This window comes from Pleurodeles waltl, chromosome 2_2 (genome assembly GCF_031143425.1).
Source record: "Pleurodeles waltl isolate 20211129_DDA chromosome 2_2, aPleWal1.hap1.20221129, whole genome shotgun sequence".
NCBI lineage: Eukaryota > Metazoa > Chordata > Amphibia > Caudata > Salamandridae > Pleurodeles > Pleurodeles waltl.
Genome location: NC_090439.1, coordinates 883,093,919 through 883,116,493, shown reverse-complemented (window position 1 = coordinate 883,116,493; position 22,575 = coordinate 883,093,919). Strand labels below are relative to the sequence as shown.

General features: G+C 45.1%; 1 protein-coding gene across 1 annotated transcript in view; it reads left to right on the top strand.

The window, feature by feature from the left end:
- Positions 1–964: 964 nt before the first annotated feature.
- ZNF706 (zinc finger protein 706) overlaps positions 965–22,575 on the top strand; it is a 33,863-nt gene continuing 12,252 nt past the window's right edge. The window contains exons 1-3 of the mRNA XM_069220567.1: positions 965–1,123; positions 5,068–5,204; positions 14,783–14,889. Of these exons, the coding sequence (XP_069076668.1) occupies positions 5,070–5,204; positions 14,783–14,878 (231 nt within the window). The 5' untranslated portion in view covers positions 965–1,123; positions 5,068–5,069 and the 3' untranslated portion in view covers positions 14,879–14,889. The remainder of the gene's footprint in view (positions 1,124–5,067; positions 5,205–14,782; positions 14,890–22,575) is intronic.

Genomic DNA, 22,575 nt, shown 5'->3' with positions numbered 1-22,575 from the left:
TTTTCTGTAGGAAACCCTTGTAGGATCTACACAAATGACCCCTTGCTGAATTCAGAATTTTGTCTACTTTTCAGAAATGTTTAGGTTTCTGGGATCCAGCATTGGTTTCATGACCATTCCGGTCACTGACTGGAAGGAGGCTGAAAGCACAAAAAATTGCACAAATGGGGTATGCCCCAGTAAAATGCCAAAATTGTGTTGAAAAATTGGGTTTTCGGATTCAAGTCTGCCTGTTCCTGAAAGCTGGGAAGCTGCTGAGTTTAGCACCGCAAACCCTTTGTTGATGCCATTTTCAGGGGAAAAACCACAAGCCTTCTTCTGCAGCCCCTTTTTCCAATTTTTTTGAAAAAAACGAAATTTTCACTGTATTTTGGCCAATTTCTTGGCCTCCTTCAGGGGAACCCACAAAGTCTGGGTACCTTTAGAATCCCTAGGATGTTGGAAAAAAAGGACGCAAATTTGGCTTGGTTAGCTTATGTGGACAAAAAGTTATGAGGGCCTAAGCGCGAACTGCCCCAAATAGGCAAAAAAAGGCCTGGCACAGGAGGGGGAAAAGGCCTGGCAGCGAAGTGGTTAAGATAATCTCGGAAGTCACGGATCAACCAGCGGTCCTCCTGGAAAGGGGCGCGCGAAAGGCAACAACCTACTAGTAAGATGGCGGTGGCGCCATTTTGTAATCGCGCACATTAAGATGAGTTAAAGAAGGTTTAGAAGGATATCCGACTTCTGCGGGGAGGCACCTCGTCCCTATGTCCCTTGACCGCTAACTGAGCAACAACAAACGTAATCAATTGTGTTCCTATTGGCACATAGCAGAGGGCAGCATGAGGAACAGCCCCGCGTGACATGGAGGAACTTCCTCCCAGTCCTTAGCTCATGGAGTACGTCATGACACAAGAGCTGTTTCCGTGCTGTCATTGGTCAGACGTGTCGGAAGTGCAGCGTCTAGTACCACCTTCTCCGGTGTAGTGCTCTGTCTGCCAGTGTGCGCAGGCGCGGCTGGGAGCCCCCGGAGGGTGGTTGCTGTGCTCTGCGCCCTCTTCCTGCTCTGCCTAGGCGGCCCGCGCCCCAGGACCAGACTCTCCGCGCTTCTCTTGTGACGCTTGGTGGTCGCCACTCGCGGGTAAGTCGATGGGAGACTGTGTCTTCAGGCACAAAGTACCCAATAGTCGTTGGCTCCAGTTAATGGGGAGTCTGTCGGGTGGTGGTGTGTAAGGCTTATTAAGGACAATCTGATCTATAGGCCACGCTACTGCGGTGTGGGGGGCAGCGCTCGTTATCGAAGACGGCGGAAGCTCAGTCGCGCCTCATATAGCACGAAATGTCTACTACTTCGTTCTGACGGAAACGCCAAGGTAAAGTTACGGAATCAGCCGACCAGGACCTGTTCCTCTTATTGTAAAATGCTGTTTTGTTGCTTCGACAACAAGCGTAACGTGGTGTGGTTTAGCGGCGCCTGAAGTACCGCGCTTGCATGTTGTCTGGCTCCCCAGCCTGTTGCTCCACATTCCTCAGAATGCAGGTTCCAATGTTTCAGGGGTGTGTGTTTTTAACCCTATCCTCCCACTACTGACGTTGCAGGGTAGCAGCATGCCCTGGTGTTTTTGTTATTGTCTTGTAGAAGAACATGGCATGCTGTTCTTGTCATGGTACATATTGACGGAGCCTGTTACCCTTTGTTTGGCAAGTCTTTTTAATGTTTCATGTTAAAACCTAGACACTTAACTTTAACCAATTGGCAGGGTATACCAATGGCTCATTTTAAAAGCTAATTTAGTAGGTAAGCACCACACTTGACATTATTGTTATATGCTTGGGCACGAATGAAAAGTAGACCGACTGCAAAAAAGGGTGGTTTTTAGCCGAGGGAGTCACTTTGAACGCTCCCTCAATGCTTTTGTTTTTTTCACGTCTGTCTCTGCCAGATGGGCTCGGCGCCATATTTTTGCTCCGAAGCGTGTCTCAAGTTAACGAGCACGCTGCTTGGACATTAATTGTTTACCGAATTAGTTAGAATTTAATTTCTGACTTTTATTCAGACAGATTCGGTAAGCAGTTTTTAACATACTGTTGAATAGGGCACTTTGCTGTCCAGTATATTGGCTTCTATCTATAACATATGGTGAGTGCCTTGGAATGCCACATTGCCCTGAAACCAATCTTACGCGTTGGTTCTGTCTGTAGGCACGCTAGTTGTATGAATTGCAGTGATTAGAACTTCTAGTACGATGCCACATTGTCGTTCAACGCAGAGTAGTTGTGTTTTTCGCGTGAAATGGCTTTACGTTTAAATAGAAATCGTTTGGAATGCTGAATAATAGCAGTTGAAAAAACTACTCTGAAATCCGAACAGTCAACGGTGGTAGCTCAAAATTCTTAATTATCCAGATCAATGTGCTTTATGGATGCATTTATACTGTGTGCCTGGGACAATATCACTGGGTTTGTCGAATACGCTGACATCTCTTCTCGAAATCTGACCCCCTTGGTACGTTACTTACTTCTATAGCCTTATCTTGGGTGTAAAGGCTTGATCTTTTCCATAGGGGTGGAGAGCAGCATGTATGAGGGTGAGCTTAAGTGTCTCGTCAGGTATAGGAAACGCTGCACAAATGGCATTTGACTAATAAAATAAGTTATTGATTCCCATAGGAACCCGAGGCACCTTCGTGGAAAGGCGGTGTTGCTATGAAAGGCGAATCTGCTAGATTAGTGATTATTGTTGCATCAGCGGCATGTGATTGGAGGTTTAATTTGGTCACATCGCTCCTAGAATTATTGGGAATGTTTTAGGGTTTTATCTGTATTTCTGCTGCTGCAAGTAGTAACTAGGAATGCATAGCGCTTTCTCCCATAAGGACGCAGAATTCATCCAGTTACTTTCTGTACTAAAAGGGTGTATGATGTGTAAGTGTTGCTTTCGCGTTTTCTCCACAAGTTTCCTGCAAAGTCGTTCCTTACAGCCCACCACACCTACGGTGCCATTTAAATGTCATGTTTATACATGCTGTACTGTTTTTGGCATAGAAAGACATGCTGTTGTTAATTTTCAATACAATAAGAAGTTAAACCTACTTTTCCAAACTAGATAGTCAAGGACATTTTCAGTATGTACGTTAGCTACTAGGTAGTTATCGTTAGGACCTAATTTCTGTAGAAGGTGTTTTTGTTTGGCTAATAACTTTGGCACCTGTTGACGAATCTTCACAAAATTTTCCCAAAAACGTTCACACTCACATGAGCTGATCTCTAGAAAGTTCCGGGGTTTGCGGGAGGGTTAGGGTAAGGGAGGGGAAAAAGGGGGTACCAAACAAACATTTCTAAATTAATTTTTTCCATAGTGATTTTGAACACCTATGGTGCTAAAATTACTGGACATAATTACACCAAATGTGCCAGAAAGTAGCTCTTGAAAAAGCCCCTTTTTTTATTCAGTGTAAATCCGTTCAGTAGTTTTTGAGAAATTTAAGGAAATCCAAATTTGCATTTTTAATGCAACCGGTCTTCATTTGCTCGAGTTAGAGCTTTTAGCGTTATAAGGAAATAAACGCAGCGCGATCACACTATGTAAAACGCAGTGCGGTTGCACTGTGTGGAAAATAAACAGATAAAGTAACCCGGCCGCCAGGCTGAAAACATTGAGTCTCGTCTGCTTTTAGTCGCTTGCCGGTGCTGTGTGGGTGGGCTAAACACCGGAAAAGGCATGACGTATGCATGCCTTTCACAAATGAAAGCAAGCGGATTTTAAAAGGCAAGCCCACGAACCAATGTAAGTGACTTGGATGTGGTTTGAAGCCCAAAGAGAGATTACAGAATGGGCGGGGCGCTTTGTGCTCGCCATAAAGGGCCAGGGTTCAGGCACCTGACCCCTTAACTCTGGTGCTCTAGTTTCAAAGCGTTACTAGCGATGATCAAGATTAAAGCAGGAGGCAGCGAGCAAATATGCATACAGAGATAAAAGCATCACTCCAGCAGCCAGCCAGCTGCTGTTAAAAGCAGCTTTTCGCTTGCTGGAGCATTGGAACCTTGGAGGGGGAGCGGGGGAGGCTTGAGGCTTTCTCCTCTGTCCCAGATAGCCTGTAAGGGCCTATTACAAAATACCTTTTAAAAAATGTGTGTGTGTGTATATGTATATATATATATATATATATATATCTCCATCCACACACACACACAGTCTGGGACCACAGGGGAAGCATTGATTGAGGTCCCCCCATGGCTCCGGGTTGCCCGTAAGGGCATATTACTACATAAATAAACAGTCTGGGGCCATAAGGCTTCACCTGTGGTCCCAGGTAGCCCATAAAGTGCTAAAAAATGTATATTAAAAACAAAGCTCAAGTGTGAAGGTCATTGACCTTCACCCTGAGCGTTGAGCGTTTGAGACCTGGTGTGTATATAATGTCCTGGTAGCCTTTGGTTATTTTAAGCAAATTTCTGTGTGTGTTTTATTTAACAAAAAAAAACTATTTCCTAAGTATAACGCCTCTGTAACCTCTTTGTTTTTATTGTATACATTCACAAAAAAAAAAAAAGTTACTGGTACGTTATAGTTGGCTTTTGAATTTACTGGGGGATCAATGGATCCTAACATGCCCAAAACGGTTTTGGACAGTATTCTTGCCCATGAGGGGTCACTTGTCAGTCCTATGGGGTCTTCTCCTCTTCATTTTTCCCACGCTCGACAAATCTCGCCGAAACAGCTGAAGTGGGTGTCAAATACTTTTTTTTTTTTATTTTTTTTTTTTTAATTAAGATGTTGTGAGGATTCATTCATTCAGTGGTGCCAAAGTTATAGGCAAAACAAACAATGCTTTCCCTGTGGTAAGTAGGTCCTAACTATACCTACTGCTGAACTACCACGCATGGATGTAATACCCTGAAATTTGAGAAACTGGTATCATTGGGTATTTGTTGGCGAAGAAAACTGGTTTAGCCTCTGCTGGCATGTGACTTTTCTAGACCTGTCGTTATGCTAACACATGAAATAATCTCTGGTTATGAGTCGATGTGTAAAGTGGTATTTTAAAAGACAATTTTTCACTGTTATATTAATTTTATTTTTAGATATGGCTCGTGGACATCAGAAGTTTCAATCTCAGCAGAAGAATGCCAAAAAACAAGCTGAACAAAAGAAGAAACAAGGGCATGATCAGAAGGCAGCTGCCAAAGTTGCGTTAGTGTATTCCTGTGCTGTTTGTAGGGTGAGTGCAATGTGCATGTATCACTCTTCCAATTTACATGAAGGTCTGAGAGTTAAACTGCAATATGTAAACGAATGCAGTTTTGTTGCTTATGATTTGACTTACAATGGTGCTAATGCCATTCACTTAATACACTGCTTTGGTTCTGACCTCTTCAGCTATTTGCTTACTTTACCCAGGGATCTTTTAACCCTTAGCTTGAGACATTGTCCCTTCTTGGATCTGCCACATGAGTATTTCAGTCCCACTTTTCTTTCAGTTGTTTCAAGTGAATCCCTTTGTCAACATCTAGACAGTTGTTTATGCTTGTGTGCTTTATTTTCAAAATTGCTGCTGGGTTAAAACAGGAATTGAACATGAGGATCTTGTGCGTTGTATTTAAGTAGTTTTTTGCAGCATGTAAAGGGGACCCTTCAGATCTGAGCTTCGTCTTCTTAGTGGGAGACCTCCTAAAGTCGTTCCTCTCTCCCTTTACATTAATAGACAACTTTGTGCTTTGCCCATACAGCGGGAACATTAACTGCTATAAATTTGGGAAAGAAGCATCAGATGTAAGCTGTAGAGTAGTCCATGCAAGCAGTGTAAAGCAGCTTCTTTTGCTTAGAGCTATTGCATGGTTACAAAACAAAGAGCCTTCCTTAGCATGCCCATTAACAAGCTAGCAGCATTCCCATGATGACTTCCTCAGCAAACTGCCTAAGAGCCTCGTGTAATGGATGCCATTACTAAGATATGGGGTGTTAGTATTTTAGTTTAGCAGATAAGCCGCTCATGGAGCACATTGATCTTGCTAAATTATGCACATGGCAGTATGGAGTCTTTGTGGGTGTTATTAAAAGGCCTTGGATTCTTAATGTGACCTGCCATTTTCACTGATTTCCGGGTGTATTGGAGATGCTGTAATACTTGGAATACTTTCTGGCTAAGAGAAGGGTGTCACTCTAAACCTAATTTGACTTCAATCTCCAAATTGCTGTAAGAAATCCTGGTATTCCTTTAATATGTAAAACCTTTTACTGCCATGTCGTGGTTTACATTCAAACTACAACAGGGTGTAAGTACTCTTGGGTGAGGAATTTGTATTTGTTGCCGGCAACATTTTTCTGTTTGTGTGTGCGCATAAAGCAACGTACTGGGGCATTGACTTGTTGATTCAACACTTGCAGCCACATCATGCCTTCCACTGGTACTTGTATTTTGTTTGACTGAAGGACAGGATAGAACATCTAACCTATTGTTCTCACACACTATTACAGTAGGCTAGTTTGCCTTAGGTGTACATTTTCGTATGTGCTGGGAAAAAAAAATACTTAATTATCCTAAACAGTTTTTTTGATGTTTAAGAGACTGCTTCTACACCCTGAACTTAAGAACGCAGTCGTGGGATTTCCCAAGTTAACCTTACTACTAGCAGTTTATGCTAAATGCTTTGTTATGCAGTTGAAGTGCAGTGCTGTGTGCTTCGCTTTTGCTTTGTGTGTAATGTATAATAATTCGGTGTTAAAATATAATATACGTTAATAAAATTAACTGCCAAACTACAAGGAAATCCTGCTAGAGAAAAAACATTGAAGGACATGAGTGGCCTGTCATTCTTCTGCTAATAAAATGCATTCATAAGATGTACATAGAATTTGTCCTACTGCCTTTAGAGGCCTGTTACTCTGATCCTTTGATATGGTTCTTTTGTACATTATTATATCCATAAATCTCATTAGTTTCCCTACAAAAGCATTTGATTGTGTCAAAAAACAAGCTGCAGTGATAATTTCCTGAAGGAAAGAAGTACTTGGTACGAATATCATTGAGTGCAGGACAAAACTTATAATGTGCTCAAAGGATTCCTTGTGATAGTTACTTTGAAGAGCACGCGTTTTGCTTAAACATTGTGCCTATTTTGTTAAAATCATTTTTTAGTACTATTGAAGCTTAGCTCAGAAGAGTGATTAGTTTGGTCCTGAAGGCTGTACCCAGCTCATCCTCTCGCTGTTCGAGTCCCCCCCCCCCCCCCCCCCCGGCTCCCTGAAAATAAAGGGGGGCCAACTTCCCCATGTGATTGACAGGCATTGTTGACTGGATGTAAAAACTGCCTAAAAGACTTGGGAACAATACATCCCCATGGAACAACTCCAGGTGCCCTTCTGAACTAGGACCAGCAACCACTCTGACAGACCACACAGCGCACTCTATGTAACCATCACTGTGAAATTCTAGAACAACTTCCCCCTTTACCTACAGTCCTCATCCTCCTCTGAAATTCAGGAAATGATTTGACACAGCTGTTCAACTAAACCCCTTAGCAGCATTGGTCTCCGCACCTAGATGACCTTGCCGGATGATAATCTGCACTCTATAAATCCTGAATAATAGTTGATGGCCTTTGAAGTTAGGTGTTGTGCTGCAGTTGAGTCTTTGTCCAGATGGAAACCCATCTAGCCGTATGGCGTTTACTGACTCCACCGTATTGTTTCCTAATTGCATTTGAATTGATGTAGACCCTCCCAAACTAGACTGCTTTTGTTTTACTGATTGTTGGAAATGGCCTTTCTGCAGGGTCACCCCCCAAACTTTTTGCCTTCCTCCTTTTTCTGGCCTCCATTTTTGCTGGCTTTAGGACTCTGCACACTTTACCACTGCTAATCAGTGCACGTGCTCTTTGAAACATGGTGATATTGTCTCATTCCCAATTGGCTTATTTAATTTACTTGTAAGTCCCTAGTCGAGTGCACTACATGTGCCCAGGGCCTCTAAATTTAATGCTACCAGTGGGCTGCAGCACTGGTGGTGCCACCCGCATAAGTAGCCCCTAACCATGTCTCAGGCCTGCCACTGCAGGGCCTCTGTGCAGTTTCACTGCCACTTCGACTTGGCATTTAAAAGTAATTGACAAGCCTTATACTCCCCTTTTTCTACATAGGGCCTACTTTAGGGGTGACATATGTAGCCCATAGTGCAGGGTGCTAAGTAGCCAAAAGGCAGGATATGAACATGTATGTTCTATATGTCCTAGTAGTGTAAGCATCCTAAATTTGTTTTACACTGCTGTGAGGCTTGCTCCTTTCATAGGATAGCATTAGGGCTACCCTCATATACTGCTCGAGTGGTGGATCCTGATATGAAAGGAGTAACCAGGTCCTATTTAGTACGGCCAGAATGGTAATAGAAAATCCTGCTTGTTTGTGAAGTTGGGTTTAATATTGCTATTATAGAAATGCCACTTTAGAAAGTGAGCATTTCTCTACACTTAAATCCTTCTGTGCCTTACAATCCACGTCTGGCTAGGTTAGTTGACAGTTCCCATGTGCATTTCACTCAGACAGCCCCAAACACAGGATGCTCGGTCACACCTGCATACTGAATGGGTCTTCCTGGGCTGGGAGGGTGAAGGGCCTGATACTTACATTTGAAAGAACAGTCTCCTACCCTCACACAATAGACTGCCAAACCCCCTACTGGGACCCTGGCAGACAGGGTGGAACTGAAAGGGGACCTTGTGCACTTCTAAGCCACTCTTTGAAGTCTTCCCCCCCCCCCCACTTCAAAGGCATATTTGGTTATTTAAACAGGCCCCCTGACCCTAACAACTCAGACACTTCTGGACAAGATACCACTGGAGAAGAAACCCTGAACCAGGACCTGCAACCTGCCAAGAGGAACTGCCTGGCTGCCCAACTGACGAGGCAATTCTGTCGAACTGGTATGGAAGAGTGGGGTCCCTTTGGCGCAAGCTCAGTCAATGTCAGATGGCTACAGTTTAGAAGCTGCTGTTTGATGCTTATTTGAGTTGGTCCCTGGGCCACACCCTCACTTAGTTCCTGAGAAGCCTACACATAGACTGGCCTCTGCTCTGGTGACTTTGCCACAGCTGACGTATCTGAACTATTCGGCTGGACTGACTCTCACGGGATCTGGTTGCCTTTTGTAGGCTGAGATGGCCACTTGACACTGGCAAGAACAGAGTTGTTTGTCTGCAGCTTCTGGTGCATCTTCATTGCAGCAGTAGCAAATTATTGTTAGCATTAATCACTCAACACTAAACGGAGTATATTTTGTGTGTGGGTCCCCCATCCCATCCTCTCCCCCGACCACCATGCGGCTGTGATGATCAGTTGTAAGACATAAAGAAATTAGTCCAGTGGTGAACTATTCACAAGAAGCAAATCTGTCCTGCTGAGTGGTTTAGGAGTACTGGTACCTCAATTTTGTGTATTCCCTGAGATGCTTAGTCTTGCTTTGCTCCACAACATCTGAATTTCAATCAAAGGTGCAGTTAATGAGCGGTTTGTACACCAGTTCATGGAGTCTGTGATAATAATAATAGCAGGAATGATGTTTGGGACACAAGTGACCTATAGAACGCCCGCAGGCTGCACTGAAGGCCACCTTAGGGAGTAGAACTAGTCAAACTGCAGTGGGCTCTTCTCCCCAATGCAGTGTGTTTTGCCAGAAAACTAATCTATTATCAGGTGTCCTTGTGGCTTCTTGCTATCGCTGCAACACGGTCCTGCCCCTCTGTACTCGACACCCAGTGCCCAGCCTCCGCTCATGCATGGTGTCCTAGGATTAGAGACCATCACAAGCCAAACCAAGCTGTCTGGGGCAGAAGAGGGCAGGGTGCGGCGAGAGCTCTGCATCCTGTGACAGCAGTGTTGGTGTCGGAGTGATGAGAGAGCAGCAGACTGCCATCTGCCTCTAGGTACAAGCATGCTGTTGCTGCTTCTGCAGGAACTAAAGGGGATGCATGCACACACTGCTGATTAGACATCAGAGAAAATGCTCAGAACTTCCTTCATCCAAGGATTCAATCCTTGGAGTGCAGTTTACTAGTAATTGATGATATCCACTCAGATCCCATGCAGTAACTACTTATGGCTCCCAAGATTATAGTAAATGCTTGTCGCATAATTCCCAAATAAATTTGTTACTTGATAGTACACGTGCTAGACTGGAATGATTTAGCGACCACTAATCACTGGGAATGATGGGTGCAGTTTATTTTTAGGCCGTGCTTAGACACCGCTTGCGCTGTCAGGTGAACTGTTTTCAGTATGGGGCTTGTGACTCCTCCCCTTGCTTTTGATTAGTCTATGGGCTGTCTTGTTAAATTATTTTGCTTCCTAATGGTTCGTTTGAGTTTTAGCAACCACCTTTTTGGAAGTTGTTTACTCCCATGGAGTATCACCCACCTTAGGACTTGTCGTCCTGCGCTACTTTTTATTTTACTTTGTACTTATTAAAGGTTTTTTTTTTTTTTAAAAGTTTTTTTGTGCAGCGCGCTTGCTATGTTCCTTTTCACGTTTAATGGCGCTAGTTGTTTATACGTACATAGTTCAAAGGCTTGTGGACGATTCAGTGTATTTTAAGAGAAAGCTTTGAAACGTAAGACATGGTGTTATATTCACCACTTTCCATTTACTGAGGTTGGCACGATGGGTTCAGATCATTTTACATCTTTCACTCTCGTACGGACGATAGTGTCTTTTAGGATAAAGCTTTTAAACGTAACACATGCTGTTTTTAGGGTCGAGCCTGCGTTGCATGTGTATCGCAGCGAGACGCTTTAGGGTTTAGAAAAGGGCTCGGAGCCATGTCGACGTCACGTCTGTGTTTTTCATTGGTTGGTAGGCTTGCCTTTTAAAATCTGCTTGCTTTCATTAGTCTAAGGCATGCATACGTCCTGCCTTTTCCGGTGGCTAGCCCTCCTCTAGCGTATCGACCAAGTACAGAAAACATGCAAGGCTCACTGTTTTCTGTCCGGCTCGTGGACTACTTGTTCTCTAATTTAGTAGCGCGATTTCGCTTGGCAGTAGTCGATCGCTTTACATAGTTAAATGCACTTTTTCGGCTTGCGTACATAAATGCACTTTTGCCGATAGGTGAAAAGTCGTGTTAGGAGTTTACAACACTATCAGCTGGAACATGAGTAAACGCGAGACCCGTTGCATTGCAAATGCTTGTTATATCTGCTGCTTTCCGGTGTAGTTGGCACTCTGGCTTTATTCCCTGTTTTGCAGAAACTTATAGTAACTTTTTGTGTCCCACACATTATAGCTTTAATTATTTTTTCTGTAGCCACATTGTAACAAATGCAGTGGCTTTACCTTTATTTGATTTGTGATGTTTTTAGAGGCAATCATTGTTTAAAATTGCTTTTAGTGAGGTTCATTAGGGTGGCTTTGTTAGTGATATTTTGTTCTGTGAAATTGTTTAGCTTTTTGGGTTGCGCATGGCAGGCTTCGGCTCGCTTACGTGAAACTATTACTTTCATTTTTTTATTAGTTGGTCACTAATCGTGTCTTTGGTGTGTGTTGTACTTATTTCTCTTAAGCCCTTTCTTCCTCTCAACAGCCTCGGTTTTAAGGGAATGGGCTGATCAGCCTGTGTTGTGTTCCCCACTACGAGGGTACTAATGGTACTGTTTAGAAAAGGCACACAGACCAAAATCCTCTGCGGCTATCATGAGTGAAGGGGCTGAGCTGGCCCCTGGTTTCAGAAATGCATCGCAAGGGGAAAAGAGCTTTCACAAAACCAATCCCAATCTATCCTTGCAGTGAAGTTTTTGCTGCTTGAGGCAGCCCGTGATGTGGCCTTTCGTGTGAGCTTGTTACATTAGTTTCTATCTCTGATCTGCCTAGTTAATGTTCCTCATAGCAGGCACATTAACCTTCTGGGCTACCTTATTAGTCCAAGGTTCCACTACAGAAAAGTACGTTCTCTCCAAAAATAACATTAATCACCAGAGTTACTTTAACATCTGAAGATTGAATGCAGTCTATGATCTGCATACAGCATATTTGCAGCACCCATATCAACCCTCTGCACTGCCTTATAACTCCAAGCTTCATCTCTTGCTTACAGCACTGCATTTAGTGTGACCAAAAGAGACACTTGGGAAAGTCATAACAAAACGAACGCGCAACACAAACAGAACATTTGCTTCTTTGCAATTTCAAATTAGCCTGCTCGTAAAAATACATGCAGCAGTTATTAGCATGCGGTGTGAAATAACAGCCGAACCTAGAAAAAACATACTTGTTGTGTATGCTGACAAGTCAATTGTGGGTCTCGTAAGCTGAAAAGATAACTTATGGCTTCGCTACCAAGGAAAAATAATTCGGCCTTCTGTGTAGAGTAACAGCTCAATCTAAAGAAGGCACACGTATGTTTGCAGTGCTTATTTGGGCCGGTGTGTTCCGATGCATGGCACAAACCATTTTTGTTAAAGGGCCATCGGTTATTTTTGCCTCACTGATTTTACTGTGGGCAAAATTAAAGAATAATTTATTAGAAATGCTAACTAACGTGTGAAAATGTCCTTTTGTTCCAAACTATAAAAAAGCTGTCAGGCTGGAAGTTTAAACAGCAAGATGTTATATTGTGGAAAACATTTTTGAACACAGACATGAATCACTCATTATTTGTAAACACTGTAATACCTCAAATTAAAGTAAAAAAAGACTGCTGGGAAGACTAAGGTTTAACGTGAAACAAAAACACAGAGCTGAAACATTAGCATGTGTTTGTGAAAGGACAGCATCACCCAGATGGAAAAAATGGCTGGTTTGCTTTGTAGACAGCAGCGATGTTGTCAGATGCTATAAAACGTTGTGAAGTGAATCACACCTAAACAGTGTAAATTGCAGCCAAACACCATATGAGACACCAGTAAAACAAGTAAACATATTAAGACACAATTGTACTAATATGCAGGCATTAACTTAAAAAAAACTATCTATCTATATATATATATATATATATATATATTTGTTCTGCCTGTGGTTCGACTATAGTTTTGTAAGCAGAAATCATGTATCTTGTAAGCGCTTATTTGCCTTCAGTAAACACATTAGTGTGCTTCAATTAAGGTTTGCCCAATTAAACTCTGCTAAATACCAACATTTTCATTTTTTGCTGCAGATAGAGGAAAAGGGTACATGGAAGTACTTTAATTTTATGCAGGGCCACTGGAATTACATGGAAGGAAAAGACAAAATGATGTGGCAGGGTTGACCAATTTGTGGCAAGAAAAGTCCAGTTATGAATTTACGGTGTCAGTAGCTTTAACTCAAGAAAATGAGAAACCTATTGCATTGCAAATGCTTTTTTTATGTTGCAGTTAACACATTGTTGTAGCTATCTAAGCTTTAGGATCTGTGCTGCTGATGTAGAGCAGTCATGCAACTGATATTCCGACTTTACAAACTCACTATGCTGTCATAAGTCCACTGGGTGTAAATTCCCCTTTTAGGTGATGTTCGTGGTTTTGCTCTCTTTTGTGAGTCCTATGGCAGGTGTTGGTGCCTGAGTGCCATTGTGACATTTCGGGTCACTGCGTTAAGATAACTGTTAGGACCTGTGCAATAGACTTTGCCATTTATTCACTCCACGCCGCAACCAAAATACTTCAAATTCAGGGTAAAACAATATAAGTACTTGTTGCGGATAGTCTGAAGTTCAAGGTTGGGCTATGATGATTGAGTTTAAGGTGGGGTTATGAGTAAGTTTGCCTGAAGGTTAATAGTGGGTTGAAGACATTTGGGTCCGAGACAGGTCAAAGATTAGGTGAAGATGAGAATCAAAGTGTTAATTTGGATCACTATATAAATTTAGGCCTAGTAACCATGCTAGGTTTTGGGATTTGAGAATGGACTGATCAGGACTGATGACTAGTTTCCAGTGTGTTTCTAAAATCAGTATAGAAAAATATGGGACCATTACAAACGAGTGGCAAGTTATGATGAAAAGATTTGCATATATATTTTATTTTTTTCTTAACCTAGCAGTTTTAATTTAAACTGTCTTCATTTAAATAATGTCCTAAGAACAATAACAGTTGTACTAAACATGTAGAGTATGTGAACTATCATCACTTGCACTTTGCCATATCATGTGCACTGTTTCGGCTGCAAAGAATCTCCATGCCATCCTCCACGATAAATCACAAAAGTTTTAAATCTCCAGAGTCTAAAGACAGGAACTGTGCGAGAAATCCAAATGTCCACTAGATGTGACTGTGCTAAACAAGTGGCAGGCTGCATACTGCAGCTCTGTCAACAACCACCTGACCAGACTACCACCCAATCTCCCTTTACACTTTTCACTTTTGCTTCTCGTGCCTTAAAACCCCCCTGTCCCTTTCAGATGCTTACTTTCTGGTTAAAATGTGAGTGAGTGAAGTCGCATGGTTATTTAAAGACTAATTCTGGAATGTATTTTAGGCTTTATACCCATTAAATTTGAAGGCTGCGAGGTGGGTGGTTTAAGCAATTCATTCTGCTTGTCAATCCTATGAAGAAGCTCACATTTTGTCCTTTGAATTACTGAATCTCCTGGGGAGAAGTTTTGGTCCTGGCTACTTTCCAATAGTTTTAGACCAAGGAATGCTTTTTTATGGATTCCTTTAACCCCAATGTCACTAGGATTTTGGTGCAAACTGGATCGCAATGTGCAATTCGTTTGCAAGTTGGTTGACATGATTTAACTTTACTAGTTATCATAACACTCTATGTTCCTTCACGTTCTAATGAATTATTTTTTTTTTTTATATTTTTTTTTTATATATATATATTTTCTTTCAGACGCAAATGCCTGATCCTAAAACATTCAAGCAGCACTTTGAGAGCAAGCATCCTAAAGTTCCACTCCCTCCAGAGCTGGTTGATGTTGAGGCATAAACCGTTCACAGGTTGGTTTATATTCTTATTTTTAGTCTCAAACCAGGTTGGAAGTGTAAGGTTGTTTTATACATGTTACATCTACAGTTATGAGCAATCATTGCAATTGAAACAGTAAGTTAAAGCCAGGTGACCTCTGTTTTATGATGCAGATGGTATGTTGGACCTGGATGAAAATCTCTAGAAGGCGATCACTCATTACTTCCCAAGTACTTTCTACCCTTTCTTAATTCTTGTGAATCTTTTTGTATGTGCCATTTTCCTTCTGAGGATCCCAGCACTTGCCACAGTAGCCTGAGAAGGCACCCTTCTGGTAAACTTTTAAGCATCCTGAAGGCTACTGTAGAGTAGCAAAACTTAAATAAACGTAAAACATAGTCTTGTGCTAAGTTCCTACCCCTTTTCTTGGGTAAGAAACGTTTGTTCTGGAGCTGATTTGCTCAGTGTAAATAATAACCATATTGTGCTTCTTCCTCATCCCATGTTGGTTGTAAAGCCTAGGCGCCTGATCTTTTTCTGGTTATTTGGTATTATTTTTTTATTTTTAATAGTACAGGGTTCTACCATTTCTTGGCCTCTTTCTACTATACGTTCTTGGTCAGTCTACCTGAGCTCACATGAGAGGCAGCTTAGATGGGGACTGGGAGGTAGCGTTGTGAAGGGACAACCTCCCTGTGACCTGTTTCTTCCTCTGGCTTCTAATTTGAGGGTTTGTCCTATGGTTGCGTGAGCAAGTGGATTTTATGGCTATCAGTGTTTATTGAAATGGTACCTGAAGAATAATTAACCAAATGTTCTCTCTTTTGAGAGGCTGCAGTTCCTGATTTCATTAACAATTGAGGTATACAGGAGCACAAGACCTCAGATGCAGTTGTGGGGGGGGGGGGGGGGAAGGAGGAGATGTACAGCTCTCCGTTGCAACTGCAGGGCTTTCAAATACCAGTGATCAGTCTGTAGACTCCCTTTCTGCATTTTGGAACAGTTCTGTTCTGACCCATTGGATCAGAAACCGTATATCCAATAGTTGTCAGCGTCGACCCACCCCCCAACTCTCAACACCAGAGTACTTGCTCAAATTCTGTGTTCTCCAACGCTCACCCCAGACTCCTTCCTGACTAGTGGGTCAAAAAGCTATACACCCAACCTAGTCTAAGTGGTGGCCAGAGGCACAGAACCTCTGGTAGAGAATTCTATGGAAACTGCTACAGGTCATCTATTGAAGGTCTTTTAGTGGGTGAGCTTGAAGTAATAAAGCAGGCTTGATGGAGGTGAGGGAGATCCTCAGGGCAATAAGTACTGGGTTCCCAAGACTGCCCATCCTAGGTTTCAGGAAGGCCGATGGCAGTGGAAGCCTCTCCGTGAGGCTCCTACCAGAGATCCCCACTCCGGTCCAGTCTGAAAGGAGGTGGACCCCCTGCACGCCCCACAGACTATCAGCAGGGTCGGGGGGGGTCCGGAGACTCATTTGGCGGGGTCCGACCCCGGAAAAAGGAGAATTTCGGGGCTGAATTAGCGCCCGACGGAGTGCCGCGAGGAAGGGAGAGGAAAAAAGAAGATGGCGGCCGCGACTTGAACGGCGTTTCTGGAGGCGGAGGACCCAGTAAAGGCAGGTTCTTGCTCCCTTCCAGTGTATCCCCCCGGGAGTCAGAGAACGAAGGGTGCACTAGGAGATACTTTTGGGGACTCATAGCGACGAACAGAGAGGTCCAGTATTGCGGCGGAGACCAGATAGGGACCGAGGGGTATTCGCAGCGCGGCGTCCCGCGCCCTAATGCTGAATCGGGTGGGACTCGATAAGGGGCGATAGCGCCGGGATCTCTCTTGGGGCTCCAGAGACAACCTACCTTTGGCGACGACTGCTTGAGAGAGACGCGGTGGATCCGAGGGGCCTTTTCCGGTGCGGCCCGACTCCTTGGTCCGCCGGAGGGGGGCTGGAGCGAGAAAGGCGAAGCTAATGGTTAGAAGGGGCGAACTCGGACGAGACAGAGAAGCGGCGCAAAAGTCCCCGTACTGCGGAGATTCCCCCCGATGACGCGGCGCTGGGTGCACAAGAGCGCAGGAGACCCCCAAATTCAGGCTGAGAGCCACTCCGACTTGAAGGTTCTCCCCATGAACAGCGAAGTAATCGGGCTGGATGAGATCGCACCCTGACTCACGGACGAGACGGTGAAGCGGCACAAAGGACCCCGTGCTGCGGAGATTCCCCCGATTGCGTGGTGCTGAGAGCATAAGAGCGCAGGCGATCCCAAAATCCAGGATGAGAGCCAGTCAGACTTGAAGGTACCCCCCATGACCGGTGAAGAAATTGGGCTTGATGTGATCGCACCCCGACTAGGAGGAGGGTGTGAGGGACCCATCCTTCTGGAGTGAAATACCCCTCGGGAACGGTCAGTAGTCTAGAGTGAGGAGGATGGCTGGTAACAAGAGGCGATAAATCTTATACACGGGCATAGTGTGCTGGAAACAGCAATTTATTAATGTAGGACTGGAGTTCCCCCTAGCGGAGCAGGGCACCGAGTTGTGATGAAAGAATAAATGTTTAATGACAATTGAACAGTCGTTGTTGAAGCTACACCTCAGAAAATGGGTAAAACCGGTCGCCGAAGAGACACAGAACAAAAAGAGGGGCCCACAGTTGAGACACAGGCAGATACGCCCGAACACAGAAATGACACCTCGGGGGTGAACATACCGATCCCACACTTCAAGATGTCCTGCAAGCTATAACGGCTTCCCGGGTAGCACTGGAGGGGAAAATTGATGCATTAGCCACGGATTTTACAGTGCTACGAGACGATCACCGCCGCCTGGCTGAAAAGGTGTCCACCACAGACAGACATCTTAAAGAGCTCTTCCCGGAGGTCAAGGATTCTACTAAGGCCACAAAGCTGCTGGAGTCCAGAATTAGGACCTTAGAACTAAGAGCAGAAGATGCCGAGAATAGGTCACAGCGCAATAACATTCGGGTGATTGGAATGCCTGAAAGTGTCCCTCAAACAGGCCTGGCGGAGTTCCTCGAGCGATGGCTTCGGGAGGGCTTAGCGGGCGATGAACTTTCTCCCTTTTTTGCCATTGAAAGGGCTCATAGAGTACCGGCGCGCCCTCCCCCACCGGGAACTCCCCCGAGGCCTATAATAGCCAAGCTGCTCCATTACCGAGACAGAGACTACCTATTGCATCAAAGCAGAACCAAAGGGGATCGTACAATGGACAACCACAAGGTTCGTATTTTCCCAGACTTTTCCCGGGAAGTTCAGAAACAAAGGGCCACCTTCAGTGCTGCAAAACAGAAACTGCGCCAATTAGGTCTGCAATATGGCATGATGTTCCCGGCAAAACTTAGAGTAGTAACCAAAGAAGGGACACAGTTTTTCACTACGGCGGAAGAGGTATGGCAATGGCTTGACCAGCTTCCACAAGAGGGGAATGGTCCTCCGGGACAAGTCCCCGGTCATGGGCGGAAGAGAGAGGCTAAACACAAAACGGCCCGTACTGTAAACAGTCCTTCGCATGGGGAGATGCAAACGGAGAGGCGAAAAGCCATGGAGGCAGCAGCTTCATTGAACGGCTCGGATCGCGGGTCACAAGTGCAGTCTGCAGCGAACTGTGAACCATCTGATTCAGAGCATGAGTCAGAGTCCTCTCGGGTATCCGACAGATCGGGACCAGTCATAACTCCGGGCACCTCTGACTGTATCATATGAGAGCCCTCATGCCAAACTGCTCTTGTGGCAGTTGTCCTGGTAATGAGGGTTTCCAGTGGCGGACATTGTGGTGCTTAGTGAGGAGGGAGCTCTGGCTGCTGCCGTGGTGGTTATCCTCACCAGATGGGCGAGAAAATGGGTCCACAAGTACTACGACACCCTGTAATCCGGTAGTGGGGATCAGTGGGATGGCCCACTCCTTCGAAGAACTTGGAGTAACCCCAATTACAATAAGCTAGTTAAGATTTTGAGTCGTTTGGATGAGAGCTGTTTTAACTTTTGTCCTGGGGAGAGGGAGTTGGGGTGTTAATTGTTGGGGTATGTTTAGGGGGAGTGATGAATGGTGGGTATCTATCACTGATCTACTGATGGTGTGTGAAGTGAGAACAGGGTTCCTAGTGGTAAATGCTAGCCCTACACGGGATTGGACACAGATGGGGCTTGAAACACAGCTATGGCGTCATTAGGCAATTATAAATTTTTATCATGGAATGTACGGGGTATGCACACAATGGCTAAAAGATATAAGGTATTTTCTCATTTGAAGCGGAGGGGGATTCCGATTGCGATGCTTCAAGAAACACACTTAACCCAGTCTGAAGGGCTTGCTCTGCAGAAAAGGTGGAGAGGCCAGACATACTATACCTCTTATTCTGCATTTGCCAGGGGTACTTTGATATGGATCGGAGCTGGGGTCCCATTCCAACTTTTGGACAAGCTTATAGACCCGGAGGGTCGTTTTGTAGCAATCCGAGGGCGATTGGAGGGAAGGGATCTGGCGTTGATTAATGTCTATGCCCCGAACGGGGATCAGGGTGAGTTCTTCACTCGCTTATCGGGCCACTTGGCCGCCTATATGCAGTTCCCCCTCGTGATGGGGGGGCGATTTTAATTGTGTGGCCGATCCTTCTAGAGATCGCTCCCACCCCCCGTTACACGATTCTCCTTTGATGAGAGTAGCAAGATTATTTTCTTCCTGGCAGGCGAGTTGGGGACTTGTGGATGTCTGGAGAAAGCTGCACCCGGGGGCCAGAGATTATTCCTTCTTCTCCCCTTGGCACGAGCTCCATGTCCGTTTAGATGTGTTTTTCTGCTCACCAGACATTTCCCCTCGAGTGCATAATGTTGAATACCTGTCCCGCACTATCTCCGATCATAATCCTCTTTTATTGGAGATAGGCTGGGGTTCACCCCCTTCCCGCATCCCCACCTGGCGGCTGAAGATTGAATCCCTAGAAGACAAACCCTTTCAGGAAGAGCTAAGACAGCATATTGTCCATTACTTTACAGATAATGAGGCTTCGACAAATAACCCATTGATTGAATGGGACGCTTTTAAGGTGGTAGTGCGAGGGCGCTGTATTGCGGGTGCTGTGGGGGTCCGAAGGTCTTTACTTGGGGATACTGAAAAAGCAGAGAGTGAACTGCGGGAGATGGAGAAAAAAAGGCCTGAAAATCCGCTCCTTCAGCCTTCTATCTTAGAGCTTAGAGCAACGGTGGCTGACTGTGTGGAGCGCCTTAGATGTTTTGACTACCAAAACTATATTACACGGGCACATGAGGAGAGAGACAAAGCAGGTCGGATGTTAGCTTGGGTGGTATCGCAAACACATAAGACGTCGCCCATCCTGGAAATGATCTCGGAGGATGGGAATTCCCTTTACGGGCAGGAGCAAATTAACTCTCACCTGATGGCCTTTTATGAACGATTATATAAAAGCACTCTCTGTACAGACGGTAGCTCTATCGATAATTATATATCTGGACTGCAGTTGCAGACACTGCCGCCAGATGCTACACCACAACTTGAGGGCCCCATTACACAACCAGAGATTCGGAAGGCCATTAGTGAGCTATCGAGGGGAAAGACTCCGGGTACAGATGGTCTTCCCATCGAATTCTATGCCGCATATATAGATCAGTTAGCTCCTAGACTAGAGATTCTATATCAATCTGCCAGAGATAGGGGAATCTTACCGGCAACAGCGAGGGAGGCAGTAATAATACCCTTGCTTAAAACAGGGAAAAATCCAACGGAAGCTGGGGCATACAGACCTCTATCCATGCTGAACCTGGACTACAAGATCCTCAGTAAGGTTCTGGCCACTAGACTGCTCCCTCACATGACAACACTAATTCATACTGATCAGGCGGGGTTCATCCCGGGGCGCAGCACAGCGGATAACCTACGCAGATTTATAGCAGTCATGAATGATCGAAAATCGTCCAGCTCAGCCCCCGGAGTCCTCGCAGTCGATATAGAAAAGGCCTTTGACAGCTTGGAGTGGTCATTCCTTTATACAGTGTTGTCCCATCTTCGATTGGGACCGGAATACATTGCCTGGGTCAGACTGCTGTATACTAAACCCATTGCTAGAGTACGTACGGGGCGGATCATATCCAACCCCTATGTCGTTGAACGGGGGTACCAGACAGGGATGCCCCCTATCGCGGCTGTTGTTTGCACTGGCTATGGAGCCGTTGGCGGCGGCGGCGCGTGGGGGGAGAGGGGGCCCTGGTATAGTGGCAGGGGACAAGAGACATCAGATAGCGTTGTATGCAGACGATCTATTGATTTTCCTAGACGATATACACAGAGACCTACCCCGGGTCCAACAGTTGCTTTCGCAATTTGGCGAGCTTTCTGGGCTACGGGTGAATTGGGGTAAGACCGGCTTGTTTCCTTTGAATGCTACAGTAACGCCTCCATTAGAATTGGGAAATGTCCAGTGGGTTCCAAGATGCCTCTCATACTTGGGGGTCAAGGTTTTTCACGACCCACAGGATATAATCAACAGCAATATTGGAGGCGCACTGAGTTCTACCCGATCCAACATGGCTTTTTGGCAAACCTTGCCTTTATCTGTGGCGGGGAGGGTAGCCATCCTTAAGATGGTGGTACTGCCTCGTCTCCTGTACTATTTCACAGTCCTGCCGGTATGGGTCCCTAAGGCCATATTTACAGAACTGGAGACCATGGTCATAGCATTTATCTGGGGAGACAGTCGAAAGCGAGTTGCTCTGTCCAAACTTCAGAGGCGTTCAATAGATGGTGGCCTAGCAGTCCCGGATTTTGAGGCTTATTACTTGGCAGCGCAACTTCAATGGTTGGCACAATGGATATCCAGCAGGGCTGCAACAGGGTTGAGGGTTAAGGCGTTTACTCCCCCAGAAGCTAGATTATACGAATTGTTACTAGGGTACCCGAGTATGGGGAAGAATGACTCCCCTGAGTTTAAGGTCCTTGCGCGATGTTGGAGGAGATTTTTGCGTAAAATCAAAGTAAGGGCTCCTTACTCCCCGGACCTGCCCCTCATGTCCTTAAGGGCTTTACCTCATCGTGGAGACTGGGGCGGCCTCCGGTCCTGGGTGGAAGCTGGGATACAGTCGGTGGGAGCACTGTTTAGGGAGGGAACACTGATGTCATTTGAAGCACTGCGGTCACAATTTAATCTACAGAGGGGACACTTTTTATTATTTGGCTCTGTGGCGGCTAGTATCAGAAAACATTGGTTAACAGGAACTGGGGGGCCCGCAACACAAACAACCTGTACATATTTGGTGACCTCTTCGGGGGCCTTCAGAGCAGTTTCTAACCTTTACAACAGAATTCGGGAGGATATGGCCACACCTTTGACTCGGCTCAAATCGTCCTGGGAGGTAGACCTGGGCACAGCTATATCCGACGAGGATTGGGAGCGTACGCTTGGTGGTTTCCCTAAAATGACTCGCAATGCCAGATTTAAGCTGATTAATTTTTATGTCCTACATAGGGCTTATCTTACTCCTGAACGGATCAGCAGATACTTTGGGGTGGAGGGATTGGGATGCCCGAGGTGCGGGTTGGAGAGGGCTGAATTTGGACATATGTTCTGGAACTGCCCTGTTGCGGAGGGATTTTGGGCAGGGGTGTGTAGACTGGTGTCTGGAGCAATGGGAAGAGAAGCCCCTTGCATGATAGGGCAATGTTTGCTAGGGTGGTTTCCACGCACG